The 14,101-nt window shown below is 39.1% G+C and overlaps 1 protein-coding gene across 1 annotated transcript in view; it reads right to left on the reverse strand.

The window, feature by feature from the left end:
- LOC136883062 (persulfide dioxygenase ETHE1, mitochondrial) overlaps positions 1 to 14,101 on the reverse strand; it is a 98,111-nt gene that overhangs the window by 45,474 nt on the left and 38,536 nt on the right. The window contains exon 3 of the mRNA XM_067155210.2: positions 12,089 to 12,274. Coding sequence (XP_067011311.2) covers positions 12,089 to 12,274 — 186 coding nt within the window. The remainder of the gene's footprint in view (positions 1 to 12,088; positions 12,275 to 14,101) is intronic.

Here is a 14,101-nt window from a genome sequence, read left to right on the forward strand (position 1 = left end):
ATCCCTTTCAATTACTCTCATAAACCTAAAACTTAACCCTCAAGAAGCTAATGTAATTTAATACTTCAATCTTATATTCCTGCCAATGAGAAAGTGGTCCCTACATTTGAGTTATAAGGAGAATTTGCTAAGCCTTTCAGAATATTATGAGGCAACATTTAGTGTATCTCAGAATTTTTCACTCCGAGAGCTTATTTTTGCAAGACTTTCAACTGAAGTTACAATCTGTAGGTAAAATGGACTCTGTAGAAGGGACTTTAAGTTCTTATGCCTTTTCTTCCATATTTATACAAAGTGCAAACACAATTTCTCTCCAAATCAGGTTAATGACAAATATAGTAGGCCTTTTAGAACAGCAATTATCTGGGTAATTTCTAACTAATGAGCAGTGTTACAAAAGTGTTGCAAACTTTGGGCCAATAAAACCTTGTAGTAAGGGGATGAACAGCCCACTAAGTGAAATGTTTCAAACTGTCACTGGAGAGTGGAATGACAGTAGTAGTAGTGTTGGCTACTGAATGCATGATTCGAAGCAGTGTATTGATTCATTCAAGTGTCCGAGTGAATCGATTCACAGGAACGGCGAGCTCACGGCACAAGATTCAGCTTACTCCCAGCGGACAGTGCTGAGTGGCGCACTCACTGGACGTTGATGCGGAGCCGAACTTCCGCTGCAGCGAGTCATACAGTGAGCCATGGTACACCTGAAGAATCGTGAACGAGCACGGCTCAGTGAGACACAAGATACACACGGCTCCTTATCGGCACACTGGACAGTGGACACTGGCGAAGAGCCGGGCTTCCTCTGAAGCAATACATACAGAGTCGTGGAACACTGAAAGAATCGTACGCTAAATGGACTTCCGAGCTCAGCTCATTTGAAAATAATACCCACTTGCATTCACTGTCCTCTTCTTACAGGGAGGTTTAAATAATAGATGACAGAGCTCGATAGCTGCAGTCGCTTAAGTGCGGCCAGTATCCAGTATTCGAGAGATCATGGGTTCGAGCCCCACTGTCGGCAGCCCTGAAGGTGGTTTTCCGTGGTTTCCCATTTTCACACCAGGAAAATGCTGGGGCTGTACCTTAATTAAGGCCACGGCCGCTTCCTTCCCGGTCCTAGCCGATTCCTGTCCCATCGTCGCCATAAGACCCATCTGTGTCGGTGCGACGTAAAGCCAATAGAAAAAAATAATAGATGGATTTATTTTCAGTGTTAAAAAGGTAGTCAAATCATAATTCTAAAGTAGCTAGTAAGTAGATAGGCTATTAGGTTATACTATTTATTAGTTTAATGAATCTTAGTACAGTATTATAACTTAGTTGACATTTGACAATTAATTAAACTCGACTCTAGCCTGCCCTATGACCTATGACTATGAATCATGCTCATGACCACTCAAAAGTACAGTACCTGTTTTATATTGGGAAGAACGGCTCAGTATTGTCTCAGTTCGTATGTTACATCGTTGCACAAGACTTCAATAATATGTGGACAGTAAGTGAGCCGACTGACGCAGTAACTTAACCAACAGTATGTTGAATCAGAAAACCAGTGGGCTACTGTACATCTCGGGTAGCCTATACAAAATATGACGATTTAAAAAAATCCTCTGCTGATAGAAAAATTCAGTACATATTTTCAAAAATGACTTAGCGAGTTGGACGTGCGGTTAGTATCATGTAGCTATGCGCTTGCATTCGGGGGATGATGGGTTCGAATCCCACCGTCGGCAGCCGTAAAGACGGTTTTCCGTAGTGTCCCCATTTTCACACAAGGAAATCCTGGGACTGTACCTTAATTAAGGCCATGGCTGCTACCTTCCTAATCCAGGACCTTTCCCATCCTGCGTCGCCGGAAACCTTCGATGTATTAGAGTGACTAGCATTTTTTTTCTAAGAAAGGAGTTCATAGTATGAAGACCAGATGGCAGCAGCGAACAATGAATGCTGTTGCTGCTGTCTTACCATTACATACTGCACAGATGCAGTAGGAGCGGTGACTCTAATGTGCCGTGAATCGGATCACTGTATCGATTCAGTAACGTGAACGGAATCTAATGAATCGATATCTTTACTGTCTTTTTTGTTTTTGTTTGTCTGTATTATTTAACAATGTTCTAAAAATTCCCTAAGCACTAAATATTCAGTGACCATTGGCATAGGCATGTCTACAAGATCTTCGGAGTTAAACAACGCTGAGCATGGTAACCATTCAGTAAAATGAATCGAATGTCCCATCACTAATTAGTAGACAAATAAACTTAAGCGCACTTTTTAAAAGTAGGAAGGATTTAAAAAAATTAAGGTAACATTGGAACTGAAGAAGACAAATTGGGGCAAAAACTAAATTTTAGGAACAGAAATAATTTATCATGGGAGATGTTTAATAAATTTCCAAGTACTTTGAAATCATTTAAGAAAAGACTAGGTAAACAACTGATAGGGAATCTGCTACCTGGGTGACAGCCCTAAATGCAGATCAATGGTGACTGATGGCAATTGATTTACTGAACTGACATTTCTTTACTGTATTTTTTTGTTTTTGTTTGTTTGTATTATTTAACAATGTTCTAAAAATTCCCTAAGCACTAAATATTCAGTGACCATTGGCATAGGCATATCTACAAGATCTTCGGAGTTAAACAACGCTGAGCATGGTAACCATTTGGCTGCAGGCTACAGAAGGAGCTGAAAGGAACTAGTCACCCTACCAGGAGCAAACTCCAGTTGAGGGTGCATGATCAGTGCCCCATCACTGATTAGACTCTCATGTCTATATTGGGACATGACGGGCATGAGGCATGCTAAATACTTCGTATGTTTCTTTTTTTTTTTTTTACGTCGCACCGACACAGGCAGGTCTTATGGCGACGATGGGATAGGAAAGGCCCGGGAATTGGAAGGAAGCGGCCGTGGCCTTAATTAAGGTACAGCCCGAGCATTTGCCTGGTGTGAAAATGGGAAACCACGGAAAACCATCTTCAGGGCTGCCAACAGTGGGACTTAGTATGTTTGACTGGTACCAAAGAATTCTAAATTCTAAAGAGTTATAAATGAACTGGGTTAAGACAGGGAAATATGTTAACAGCATTGTTGTTTACAATAGTAATAAATAAAATTATCAAGGAGTCAAAGGAAAAATACAGAGACAGGGAACTGAGGGCAGTGTTTGTTGTGGGGGAGAAAATAGAAAGGAAGTTGAAGGCCAAATGAACATGCTGAGTGTGTATAGTAGTCCACTAAAGTGAGCATTCATAACGGTGAAAAATTGTTGCTATAACGGATTGTTGTTATATCCCATTTTTTTATAAAAGTCAGAAAAGATACAAAGAAAATCACATTAAAATCTGTACAAAATGGCAATCAGTTTATTCAAAATTTACCTTTTTGAGGATGATTTCCATACAACAGCTTACTTTTTTAATTTTTTCCTACGTGAATGTCCATGTCTACTTTCTTAAAAATTATAACAGTATTACTCAAAAAGCTTCTTCTTAATTACTTCTAATGTCATCCGAGCCACATCACATTTGGCTCTCATCATTAAAATCATACACACATTTACTGGGTGGTTCATCAGCCCCTTACGTTTTGGAGATAGGCAACCCAAATAACATGTATAACCCAAAGATCCTTATGCTGTAATTTAGTTTTATGAACACCAAATAACTTGAAATTTCTCCTCATGGTCGATAAGGCTCTCCACTACCTGTGTGTCATCACTGTAAAATCATCATCCATGGACCTAGCAAAGGAAAAACTACTATGCACAATTCCGTGCCAAATACCAAAGACCATTCTGCAAATATGTGATTTATTGCGCTTTGAAATAAAACAGGTACTGTAATACAATCAAATTAATAGGTTATGCCACATGTTCTGTAATGTAAAGAAGTTAAATGAACACTGTAAAACATCATTGAAGAGTTTGACATGGATATTAACTTCCAAGGTGGAACAGCTATACATAAGTACTAAACCTCTAGCACCTATGACGTATGTTGTCTGCATGGCCGAATCGGTTAAGGGCTGGAACACAAGGTGTGAATTGGCAGCGTAGTGGTTCGAACCCAGTAAAACGCAAATTTTTTGAACGAGAGAAGTGCCCCAATTTAGCGGGAATACAATAATAATCAATACATTTTTCCTATTGGTTTTAAGAAATGGGCTCTGATTTGGAGTCTTTCCCTTAAGGATGGGTGGGGGAAGGACTGGGAAGGAAATCAGCCTTGCTTTGTCTTTTAGTAAAATACCGTCCTGGCATTTGCCTGGTGGTGAAAATGGAAAACCGAGCAAAACCATTTTCAGGACGGCCAGCATGGGATTCGAATCCACAACCTCCCGAGTTCAACGCACACAAATAATAATCCACACCTACGAAGTCACATCACAGCACTTCTTCATTTCCTCATGATGTATTTCTATGAAGAGCACGTTGAGTTGTTGCTAATTTATGGAGAAAGTACGGTCAAATTAATATGTATGCCAAGTGCTCCATAATGGTAAAAAGTTAAATGAACACTGTAAAGCGTTATTGAAGATTTTGACACGGATATTAGCCTTTGATGTCGAACGGCCATACTCGAGTAATAATCCTTTGGCGAGCGTCTTATATGTTGTATTCGTGGCTGAGCCGCTTAAGGACTGGTGACACAAGGTGTCTGAATACAGGCAATGCAGTGGTTTGATTCCTGCCTTATGCACATTAAAAAAAATAAATAAATAAATATGACTCCATTTTGATGATGATGCCTGTTGTCTAAAGGGGCCTAACATCTAGTTCATCACCCCGACTCCATTTTAACAGACATACAATGTTTATGCACACTTGTCACGTCACATCACAACACGTATTCATCCAATCGCGATGTATTCCAGTGACGAGCACTTTGATTTTTTTTTTTACAAGTTGCTTACGTCGCACCAACACAGATAGGTCTTATGGCGACGATGGGACAGGAAAGGGCTAGGAGTTCGAAGGAAGCGTCCATGGCCTTAATTAAGGTACAGCTCCAGCATTTGCCTGGTGTGAAAATGGGAAACCATGGAAAACAATCTTCAGGGCTGCCGACAGTGGGGTTCGAACCCACTATCTCCCGAATACTGGATACTAGCAACACTTAAGCAACTGCAGATTTCGAGCACAGTCCAGTACGTTGATATGTTGCTCATGTATGGGGAAACAAGGCAGAACACAGTCCAGTCGCAACGACTCTATCATGAGCGTTTTTCTGAGAGAAGACTACTGACTACCAATACGTTCTGAAAAATTGAACAAAAATTGTGGTCAAATGGGATGCTTGAAAAGTAACTTCCGTTAGAAATTCTCCTAGACCTATATCGTCTGGTCCAAATGAAGAGGCTGTTTTGGATGCTGTCCATAATGACCCTCATATTAGTACTCTGACACTTGCACAACAGACAAACATCAGCCGTTCATCAGTCATGTGTACAATGCATAAAAATAAATTTCACCTGTACCATCTGCAGTTACACCAGCAGCTCCATGGACGTGATTTCGATGCTAGAGTAACATTTTGTCAATGGGATTACGCAGGGTGACCAATAATGCAGCCTTTTTGTCAAGAGTACTGTTTTCAGATGAAACACGATTTCACAACAATGGCATCGTGAATAGCCACAATTTGCACTATTGGAGCGTGGAGAATCCCCATTGGGTAAGACAGGGCCCATTGCAAGTGCAGTGGGGAGTAAATGTCTGATGTGGGATCTTGGGGGACTATCTCATCAGACCATACTTCTTACATGTAAATACTCTCACATTTAGACCCGTAATGAAATTTGTTAAAAAATAATACAAATATTTATTTGTTTTCCATCTATTCAATACATAAAATGTTTTTATTGTCAGGATTTTATGCTTGACACAATACAATAGTTGGGACATGTTTCACTCGTCTACCAAGCATCCTCAGCCATTCCAATGTCTCAAGGTTAAGTTGTAATTTTGATGTACTTATAATTAACCGTACTTAATTATAGTCTTAACACTAATTAGATAAAAATATTTTGCTAAAATGCAGTTATGATATACAATGTATAAATTGACAGTTTAGTATTGATTAAAATAACAGTGCCAAAGTTAGGGTAAAAGACTTGATTCATTAACAATGATGTCTAAAACTCAATGGTAACACGACACAATGAGATTCTAGGCTAAAAAGATTCATGCATTTCATCTTTCATTCTAATGGTAAGTGAAACTGTGTGTACTGTAACATATTAGTCTATAGTCTTGATTAAAATTACAATATCGTCTCAAACTTAAAACTTCTGAAATTTTTGTTTTCATAAACGTGTTAATTTAATTGGCATTGTACGTTAATCCTTATGTGGCTTTAAAACGTTAGTCATTAATTAATACTGACGGTCGAATACGTCTTGTTGGTTGCTTTCCCAAGAATAAACTTTGTCACAAGTGAACTATGTAGTGCAAGTGGAAAGTGGTTTTTTTTAAGACTTGATTCGTGAAGTACAATATGAGGTTTTATTTATTATGACCTAACCCGTACTGTTATTTGTAAAGCATAATATAACGTAATGACCTAACCTGTACTGTGTAAGTTTGGTGACATGTGCATTTGTAAATAGTAGAATTCTGTTCTATATTTCCTGGAAGGATCCAGAAAGTTACATGAATTATGGAACAGGGTGTGTTGTTTTGTGGGTAATGTATTCTAGAAAATATTTCTGACTGTTCTGGAAATACGACATTCGTGATAAGGCGTATTCTAGAATGTTAGTCAAAGTTCGCGATCGAAAGTAAGGTTGTGATTGGTGAGTCTAGGTGGCGATAGGGAACTCGTGTACGCTGATTGGCTGCTCCAAGGCCGGAAATTCCTGTATATAGTGAGCGAGGCAGTGTTCGAATCAATTTGGTATCCTGAATTCTGTCGGTCTTGGTCTATCTGTCTGCGAGCAGCCTATCTGGTTGACGTCCCCCAGTTTCCGGGATGGCACTCTCCTCGGGTAAGCACTCGAGAATTCCGTTCCTGCTAAAATTTCCGTAATGTTCCGATTTGCTTTTCATAGAGGAGTCTGCCCTAACCTCGCCTAGATTCACCAAATTAGTTACTTATGACGCCTTAGTTTTTCAGCTGGGCTTACCTGTTCGTTTCCGAGGCATTCCATTTCTTGTTTCACTAAAATATGTAAATTGTAGTTTAATATTATTTCCCTTGGGGTTTGCCTCCGGTAGTTCTGTATCACCTTATGTACGCTAGACTTTGGATAACCCTTTCCACATCACTGTCAATTGCATTGTACAACTGCATTGGTAACTAAATGTATAGTTGATTTGAAACTTGAATTTACACTGCTACGTAATAAGCTATGTATATCACTGAACTTATAGCTCGTAACTTGGAATTGTATTTGGAATGTATTTGTAAAATTATTTTGTAAATAATATTTTCAAATCCAAGGATCACGGCGATTTATTTTCGAAATCCGCTATCTAAGCCATGTCCATGCCTTTGGTAGGTTCCCAGCCCTTTTCATCTTCCCGGTTTGTTGTTCACTAGTTGGCCCTACTGATATTTACGTACATGTTTTCGTTGGAGATCCGTGTAATGCCAGCTAATGTTTTTCCGAGTGTGTGGTGATTTCTGATATTGTGCTCTTACCTTCCCCTTTTTAACTGTGTTTGTGCCTTGTTTGGTGTTACCACTGTAGTAGAGGTAACAAACTTAAATTGACTAGATGACATTGTAGAATTAGAAGCTGTTAGGGGCTACAGTCGAAAGGGACATTCTGCTACATAAATCATAAGCGCTGGTAGGATTGCTTCTACTATGTCCATGTGCATTAGTATATCTGTAACAAGAGAAAGTTACGTGAAAATGTTATGTGTTCATTTGTTTTTAAATAATCATGTTAAAACGGTAATCACTTGCCCCTTCAACTATTGCCGAGATGCTTAGCGGTGTTTACCGCAGCACGGTGACCGTTTGCTGCCGCGTCTCTACTCCTTGTGTTGAAAGTGTGGGGAAGCTGTGATGGAGGACGAGTAGGGAAAGGGAAAGTAGGCGAGGCGCTGGTAGCTGATGTAGCGCATAGAGGGGAGTCTATAGGTGTTGTTGAGGTGGGGGATGTATCTAATTTTGTAACGGGAGTAATAATAATTTTCGGGTTAAATATTTTGAAGAAATAACTTTTTCCTGATTAGAACGTTTGTATGTAGTAAGTTCAGTAATTGTTCAAGTAAAGGACTCTTTGTTTCAATCGCATCATTTAAATTTTTGTCCTTATTAAAATGTTAATCGAGATGGATATATATATTTTTCAAACTCTGTCATTAGTTTACCCTTTTCAAACCTTTTGAGGATTTTTAAGTCTCTCTCTATTGACGTAAACTGATGGCCAGTTGCTCTCATGTGAGAGCTCATTGCAGAGTATTTGGTATGTTTTAAGGCATTAAAGCGTTCTAGGTATCTAGTGAGGAAACTGCAGCCAGTTTGGCCAACATACAAATAATTACACTGTGTACATGAAAGTCTAGAGATCCTGGATCCCAGATAGCGGTTATTGTTTGAATTTACAATGTTTTGTTTAAAAAATATGTTGTGGTTAGTGTTATGATTCTTGAAAGCTATACTGACATGTTTTTCAGGGGATCTGCGATTTGGTAGATGGCAGGATTAGTATAAGTGAAAGTTGCGTATATAGGTTTTTTGTTTTTTTCCGGGGTGAGATTTGTTGCCAATTTGAGCTTTACTTTATGTATGATTCGGTTTAACATCTCTATTTTACACCCATTAACTAAGGTTAGTTCTTTTATGAAATTGAGTTCCTTCGTTAGATTACTGGGTGAAGGGGGGATTTTCAAGGCCCTATAAACTAGGCTAAAAAGAAAGGCTGCCTGTTTATGTGATATTTGGGTGAAGCGATTAATTTTTTACTGTTAGGGAATGTGATGGTTTTCTATATATTTGAAAGCTGAATTTAGTGTCTGTACATGTTACATTGATATCTAGGAAATTTAATGAACTGTTTTCATCCTCCTTTGTAAACCTTATACTACGGTCAAGATTGTTTAAAAAATTCTAGAATTTTCTCGCTATTGTTTTTCTGATTATCTATTATCAGAAATGTATGATCCACATATCTAAGCCAAAGGCATAGTCCTTCTATATTCGTTTTTATTTTATTATATTCCAAGTTATCCTTCTATATTTGTTTTTATTTTATTATATTCCAAGTTATTCACGTAAATATCACCTGAGATGGGGTCACCCATACCTAAACTCATTTGATGATAAATTTTGTTCTTGAAGGTAAAATAATTATTATTTAAAATGGATTTTAATAAGTTAATAAATTCATCTATCTCGAACTTCTTAAGTTACTGTGTTTGGAAAGGTTTAGTTTAATAATGTCGACAGTTTCATTGATAGGGATGTTCGAATACATGTTTGTAATACTGAATGAGCACATTTTTCATTGAATATTCATTATTAAACTTAAGAGTGTCTTTTGAGAAAGTTATGTATACATTTTGACGTTTTATACGTAGGACTGTTCATTCATGCTGGTTATAATTGGCTGATTGGGTATGTTGTTTGTATGTATCTCGAGTTGGCCTTGCGGTTAGGAGCGTGCAGCTGTGAGCTCACATACGGGAGATAGTGGGTTCGAATCCCACAGTCGGCAGCCCAGAAGATGGTTTTCCGTGGTTTCCCATTTTCACACCAGACAAATGCTGGGGCTGTACCTTAATTTAATTAAGGCCACAGCTGCTTCCTTCCCATTCCTGGGCCTTTCCTGTCCTATCGTCGCCATAAGACCTATCTGTATCTGTGCGACGTAAAGCAACTAGCAAACACTTATGTATCTTGGGCAATGCCTTTGCTGTAGGAAGTTTTGGGTTCATATTAATTATTGTTTGTTGTTCTAGTTCTTTGAGTAAAAAAGTTGAATTTTTTAGGATAGTTTTTAAGCTCTACTGAATTCTGGGTACAGGGTCTTGGCCTTCATCATAAGTTACTGGAGTGTACATATACATTTTGATTAGCATTTTTAGGCGCCTTTTGAGCGATGATTTGTGTTTTCAGCATCAGAAAGTACACTAGAATGACCCAAATTTTGATCAACATTAGACTGTTCTTTTAATTCCCCATTCGCTGCTGTACTCCTGTCTTCAATATCTTCTTTCTTCTTTTCCTGATAGTGTCTAGGTTTTTCTTCCTCTTGGGAGTTTCAAGGGACTTAATCTCAGTTGAAAGGTACTTGGGCAAGTTAGGGAAAATGTGAGGCACTGCTCCTGAACGTAACTTCCATCTGACATGAGAGATATCCACTTTTTCACTATTCACTATAAAATTATCTGATTTTACTAACAAATCATCAGAGAAATGATCATGACAAATTCTGCTATTATGCGTAAACTCTGTATCCTTCCATGGAATAGCTCTGGCCCATTTTTCAAACTGATTTCTATCCTTCGGTGGTGAAAAAATCGCATATCATCAAATACTGATGATGATGATTGTTGTTTAAAGGGGCCTAATATCTAGGTCATCGGCCCCTAATGGTACGAAATGATATTAAATGGAACGACAAATTAAAAGTCCAGAATCCTCCAGTGATCAGAATTCAAAACGTGAAGATGAAAAATGAATGGATGGATGTGAATTTAAAACAATCCGTGGATCCGACCCGCAATGTCTCGCATTCACAGAAACTGATGTGAAACAACATTATTACTAACCAAGGGATTGCATCTATAGCATAATACTGAATCTATGATGCTTTTAGTCCAAAGGGGTCCAAAATCCAAGTCATCGGCCACTCATAATGGTACTTATCGCTAGGAAAGTAGAACCATGGTATTTGTCATGTTGCGGTACTAACCAAAAGTAGCGCAGACTTGCGGCATTCTACACAGTATGGTACCACCCACAGGTAATGAAATTCGCATATGGAATACACACCTATGGTGTTTTGCACATTGCGGCGCCATTTACAGGCAACGCAAACCTATGGCGTTCATCACATACATGTACTAACCACAGGGACCTGCACTATCCCCTGGTGTTCCTCATACAGTGGGTACTAATCACAGGCGAGCCAGAACCATGGTGTCGCTCCTAAAGTGGTACTAATCACAGGAACTGTAGATGCCAGCAATGCACTTTGTTGCTATTAATCACAAACCTATTTGGTACCTAACATAGTGGTACTACGCGCAAGTAAAAGCGACCCATGGTGTTCCCCGCATGGTGGTACTAATCACAAGTAGTTTCAAGGTTCTAATACAATCATCCCTTGGTCGCCCCTTTTAGTCGTCTCTTACGACAGGTAGAGGATACCGTGGGTGTATTCTTCGTCTGAGTCTCCCACCTACAGGTGATTGTGTGTGTGATCACCGAGAGGTATTTTATTTCCCACAAGTCCGCTGGCAAGCCGGTTAGGACCCCCCTATCCGCCATCTGGGACACGCCCCGTGGGAGTATCACCTCTCCCCCCTGCTACGCCAGCGTAGTAGGTTCGTGGTCATCAAATACTCTACCATAGCCTGACTTACAGCCAGACAAAAAACAGTATGGCATGCTGAACTTAATCAAGCCTCATAAGATACATGCTTGAAGTACACAACACAGATTCAACTGAGTTTAGGAACTGAAAGCAAAGAAAATTCAACGTATTCACCTAAATATCTCACAGAGTAATGTCTCCCGCACTTTTCTATACCCAGCTTGCCAGAACTAAAGGAGTACATGTTGAATATAATAGCTCGCAGTGTTTGCAGTGGCAGGACCACAAACTACCATGCTATAATGGTTGAGTCCTCGCACTTGGTCTTATATTCGTCATGCTCAGACTAAGGTGGTCCACTCTATCAAGAGCAGCATAATAAGAAGAAACCAGGATTGAAACACACTAGAGAGCAACTATGGTGGATGGATAGAGGAAGATTGCAAGGCGCTATCTTTAACATCTCGACGACTACTAAAGAATACAACACTGGTACTTCTATGCCTGAAAAGAGTCTTCCATTTCAACAATAACATGATAAATTTAAGACAATTTTCTTCATCATGTCATGACAAAAATAGCAGCTTACCATTGGTATGTCCTGGGGTGGCCCGAACCTCCAAGCGGTGGCGACCAAACAGTACCTCGTCCCCGGCTTCGACGTACTTGTCAGCCTGTGCTCCACTTGCCTTGGAGATGAGGCTCTGACAGCCTGGTATTAACTTCTTGAGCAATCCAGTGCCTGTTATATGATCTGCATGCATGTGGGTGTTCACTAGAAACAAAAATCAACGAACTTAATGAAATAATATGTTTAGTCTTAAGATTAACATTGTCACAAGGTTTTCAGTGAACAAAGTCTGCTTCTATGACAGATTAGCAGTCAGCCTGGGTATGATTCCTAGCTCTTGTCAAGAATTTAAGAGGTGGTGGTGGTGGTGATTTAAGAGGAAGTACAACTGTGCTGCCATCCTCTATTAACACTAATCAGAGGGAAAAGGAAGAGATCCGACACTTTGAAGATTGAAGGTATCAGTAAAAGAAAGACAAAGGCCACAAAGGGTGTGAAAATGATAGAATCCCTAGGCCTAGAAGCGTAATACCGACAGGGTCAGAAATGAACAAGAGCTGAGCCAGGAAGTTTGGATAGGATAGATAAAAGTGAGGAGCCTGACACAAGGAACAGAAAGCAATGCAAGCAGTCGGCTAAGGGTCCTGTGGTCTTTTAATACTCCCCAGGTAAGAGCCGCTGGAGTCCTCCTTTTAGCTGCCTATTATGACAGGAAGGGGATACCATGGATGTTATTATATGGCTCTCACCCACAGGAAAATGCAATAGAAGAAGTTAAATTATTATCACTGGCTTTTCTAAATGTGTGGTGGTGGTTAATGCTGCAACATGGAGTACAATTAAGCAACCAACTCCTCTTAACACCAATCAGAGGAGAAACAGGAAAGTTCCAATCCTTTGAAGAATCAAAAGTATTGGCAAAAGAAAAGGAAGTCATGGAGGACATGAAAATGAATGACTCCCTAGATGATGCAAATTTCATACCACTGGAAGAGAACACAGACTGGTATCAGAAAGCATAAAGCTGGGCACAAATAAGCGAGCAAGCAGAGACCAACCATACCTTCCTGCACTAGTTATTCAGAGTTCAAGTGTCAATGGATTGCTGCACAGTGTAAGATATAAGCCTCATGGAGCTATTAACCCTTTTAGTGCCAGGCGAAAATGTAAAGGTGCAGTCTAAAAGTGCCAGGCTGTTTTAATGGAAAATGTAGGCTTTAGGAAAAAAAGAATGAAACTCCTCTGTTTTCAAAGATATAAAAGCAAAACTTAACCAGGGAGTGCAAAAGATAGTCATCTAAATTCAGGATAACTTCCAGATCACTAAGAAATTTATTTATCACGTTATTAATTATTAAAATAATTTATTCAGAAAAATAAAAGTTGGAAAATTTTATAATTCCTATTACCTCATGCTTATAAATGGAGTAAAAACAAAGAAACACATTTTTTTTTGGTTCTAAAATTATCTGCAGGGGTGTCAAAAATTTAAAATTCTAAAATCTAGCATACTGAAAAAATACACCAACAATGGCAATCACCTGAGTAAACACAATTAAATGATGAAAATAAACAGCCTTATAGCTAATGACTGGTGAGTCAAGTGGTGACTTCTCGGACTTCATAGACAGTCGCCTCAGACAATGAATTACCTGCATGGAATGTGACCGTATATAACCATGCAAATGATAGTGATGATGATAGTATGAGTGACTGAGAAGAAAGGAATGCTGACCAGGATAATCCTGCATAGGCTCCACAATAGTTCCTGGACTCATTAGTTCTTTAATTTCCTCCTCTCTTACACTTCTATGCCAAGTTTTTACAAGTCGTTCGTAAACAAGGCAAGGAACTTTAAATATCGCTCGAGATTATCAATAAACAGAAAACAAATGAATGTTGTCAGAACATGGTAGCTTGAACTCTCTTTAATGGTCGTGTCAATATTAGGTGCAATTTTTGGTCTACAAGCCTTTCATCAAGGAATAAAGAAACAAAGCATCTCTCAGAGCGATGCTGGCAAATTTTGTT

Source organism: Anabrus simplex, chromosome 11 (genome assembly GCF_040414725.1).
Source record: "Anabrus simplex isolate iqAnaSimp1 chromosome 11, ASM4041472v1, whole genome shotgun sequence".
NCBI lineage: Eukaryota > Metazoa > Arthropoda > Insecta > Orthoptera > Tettigoniidae > Anabrus > Anabrus simplex.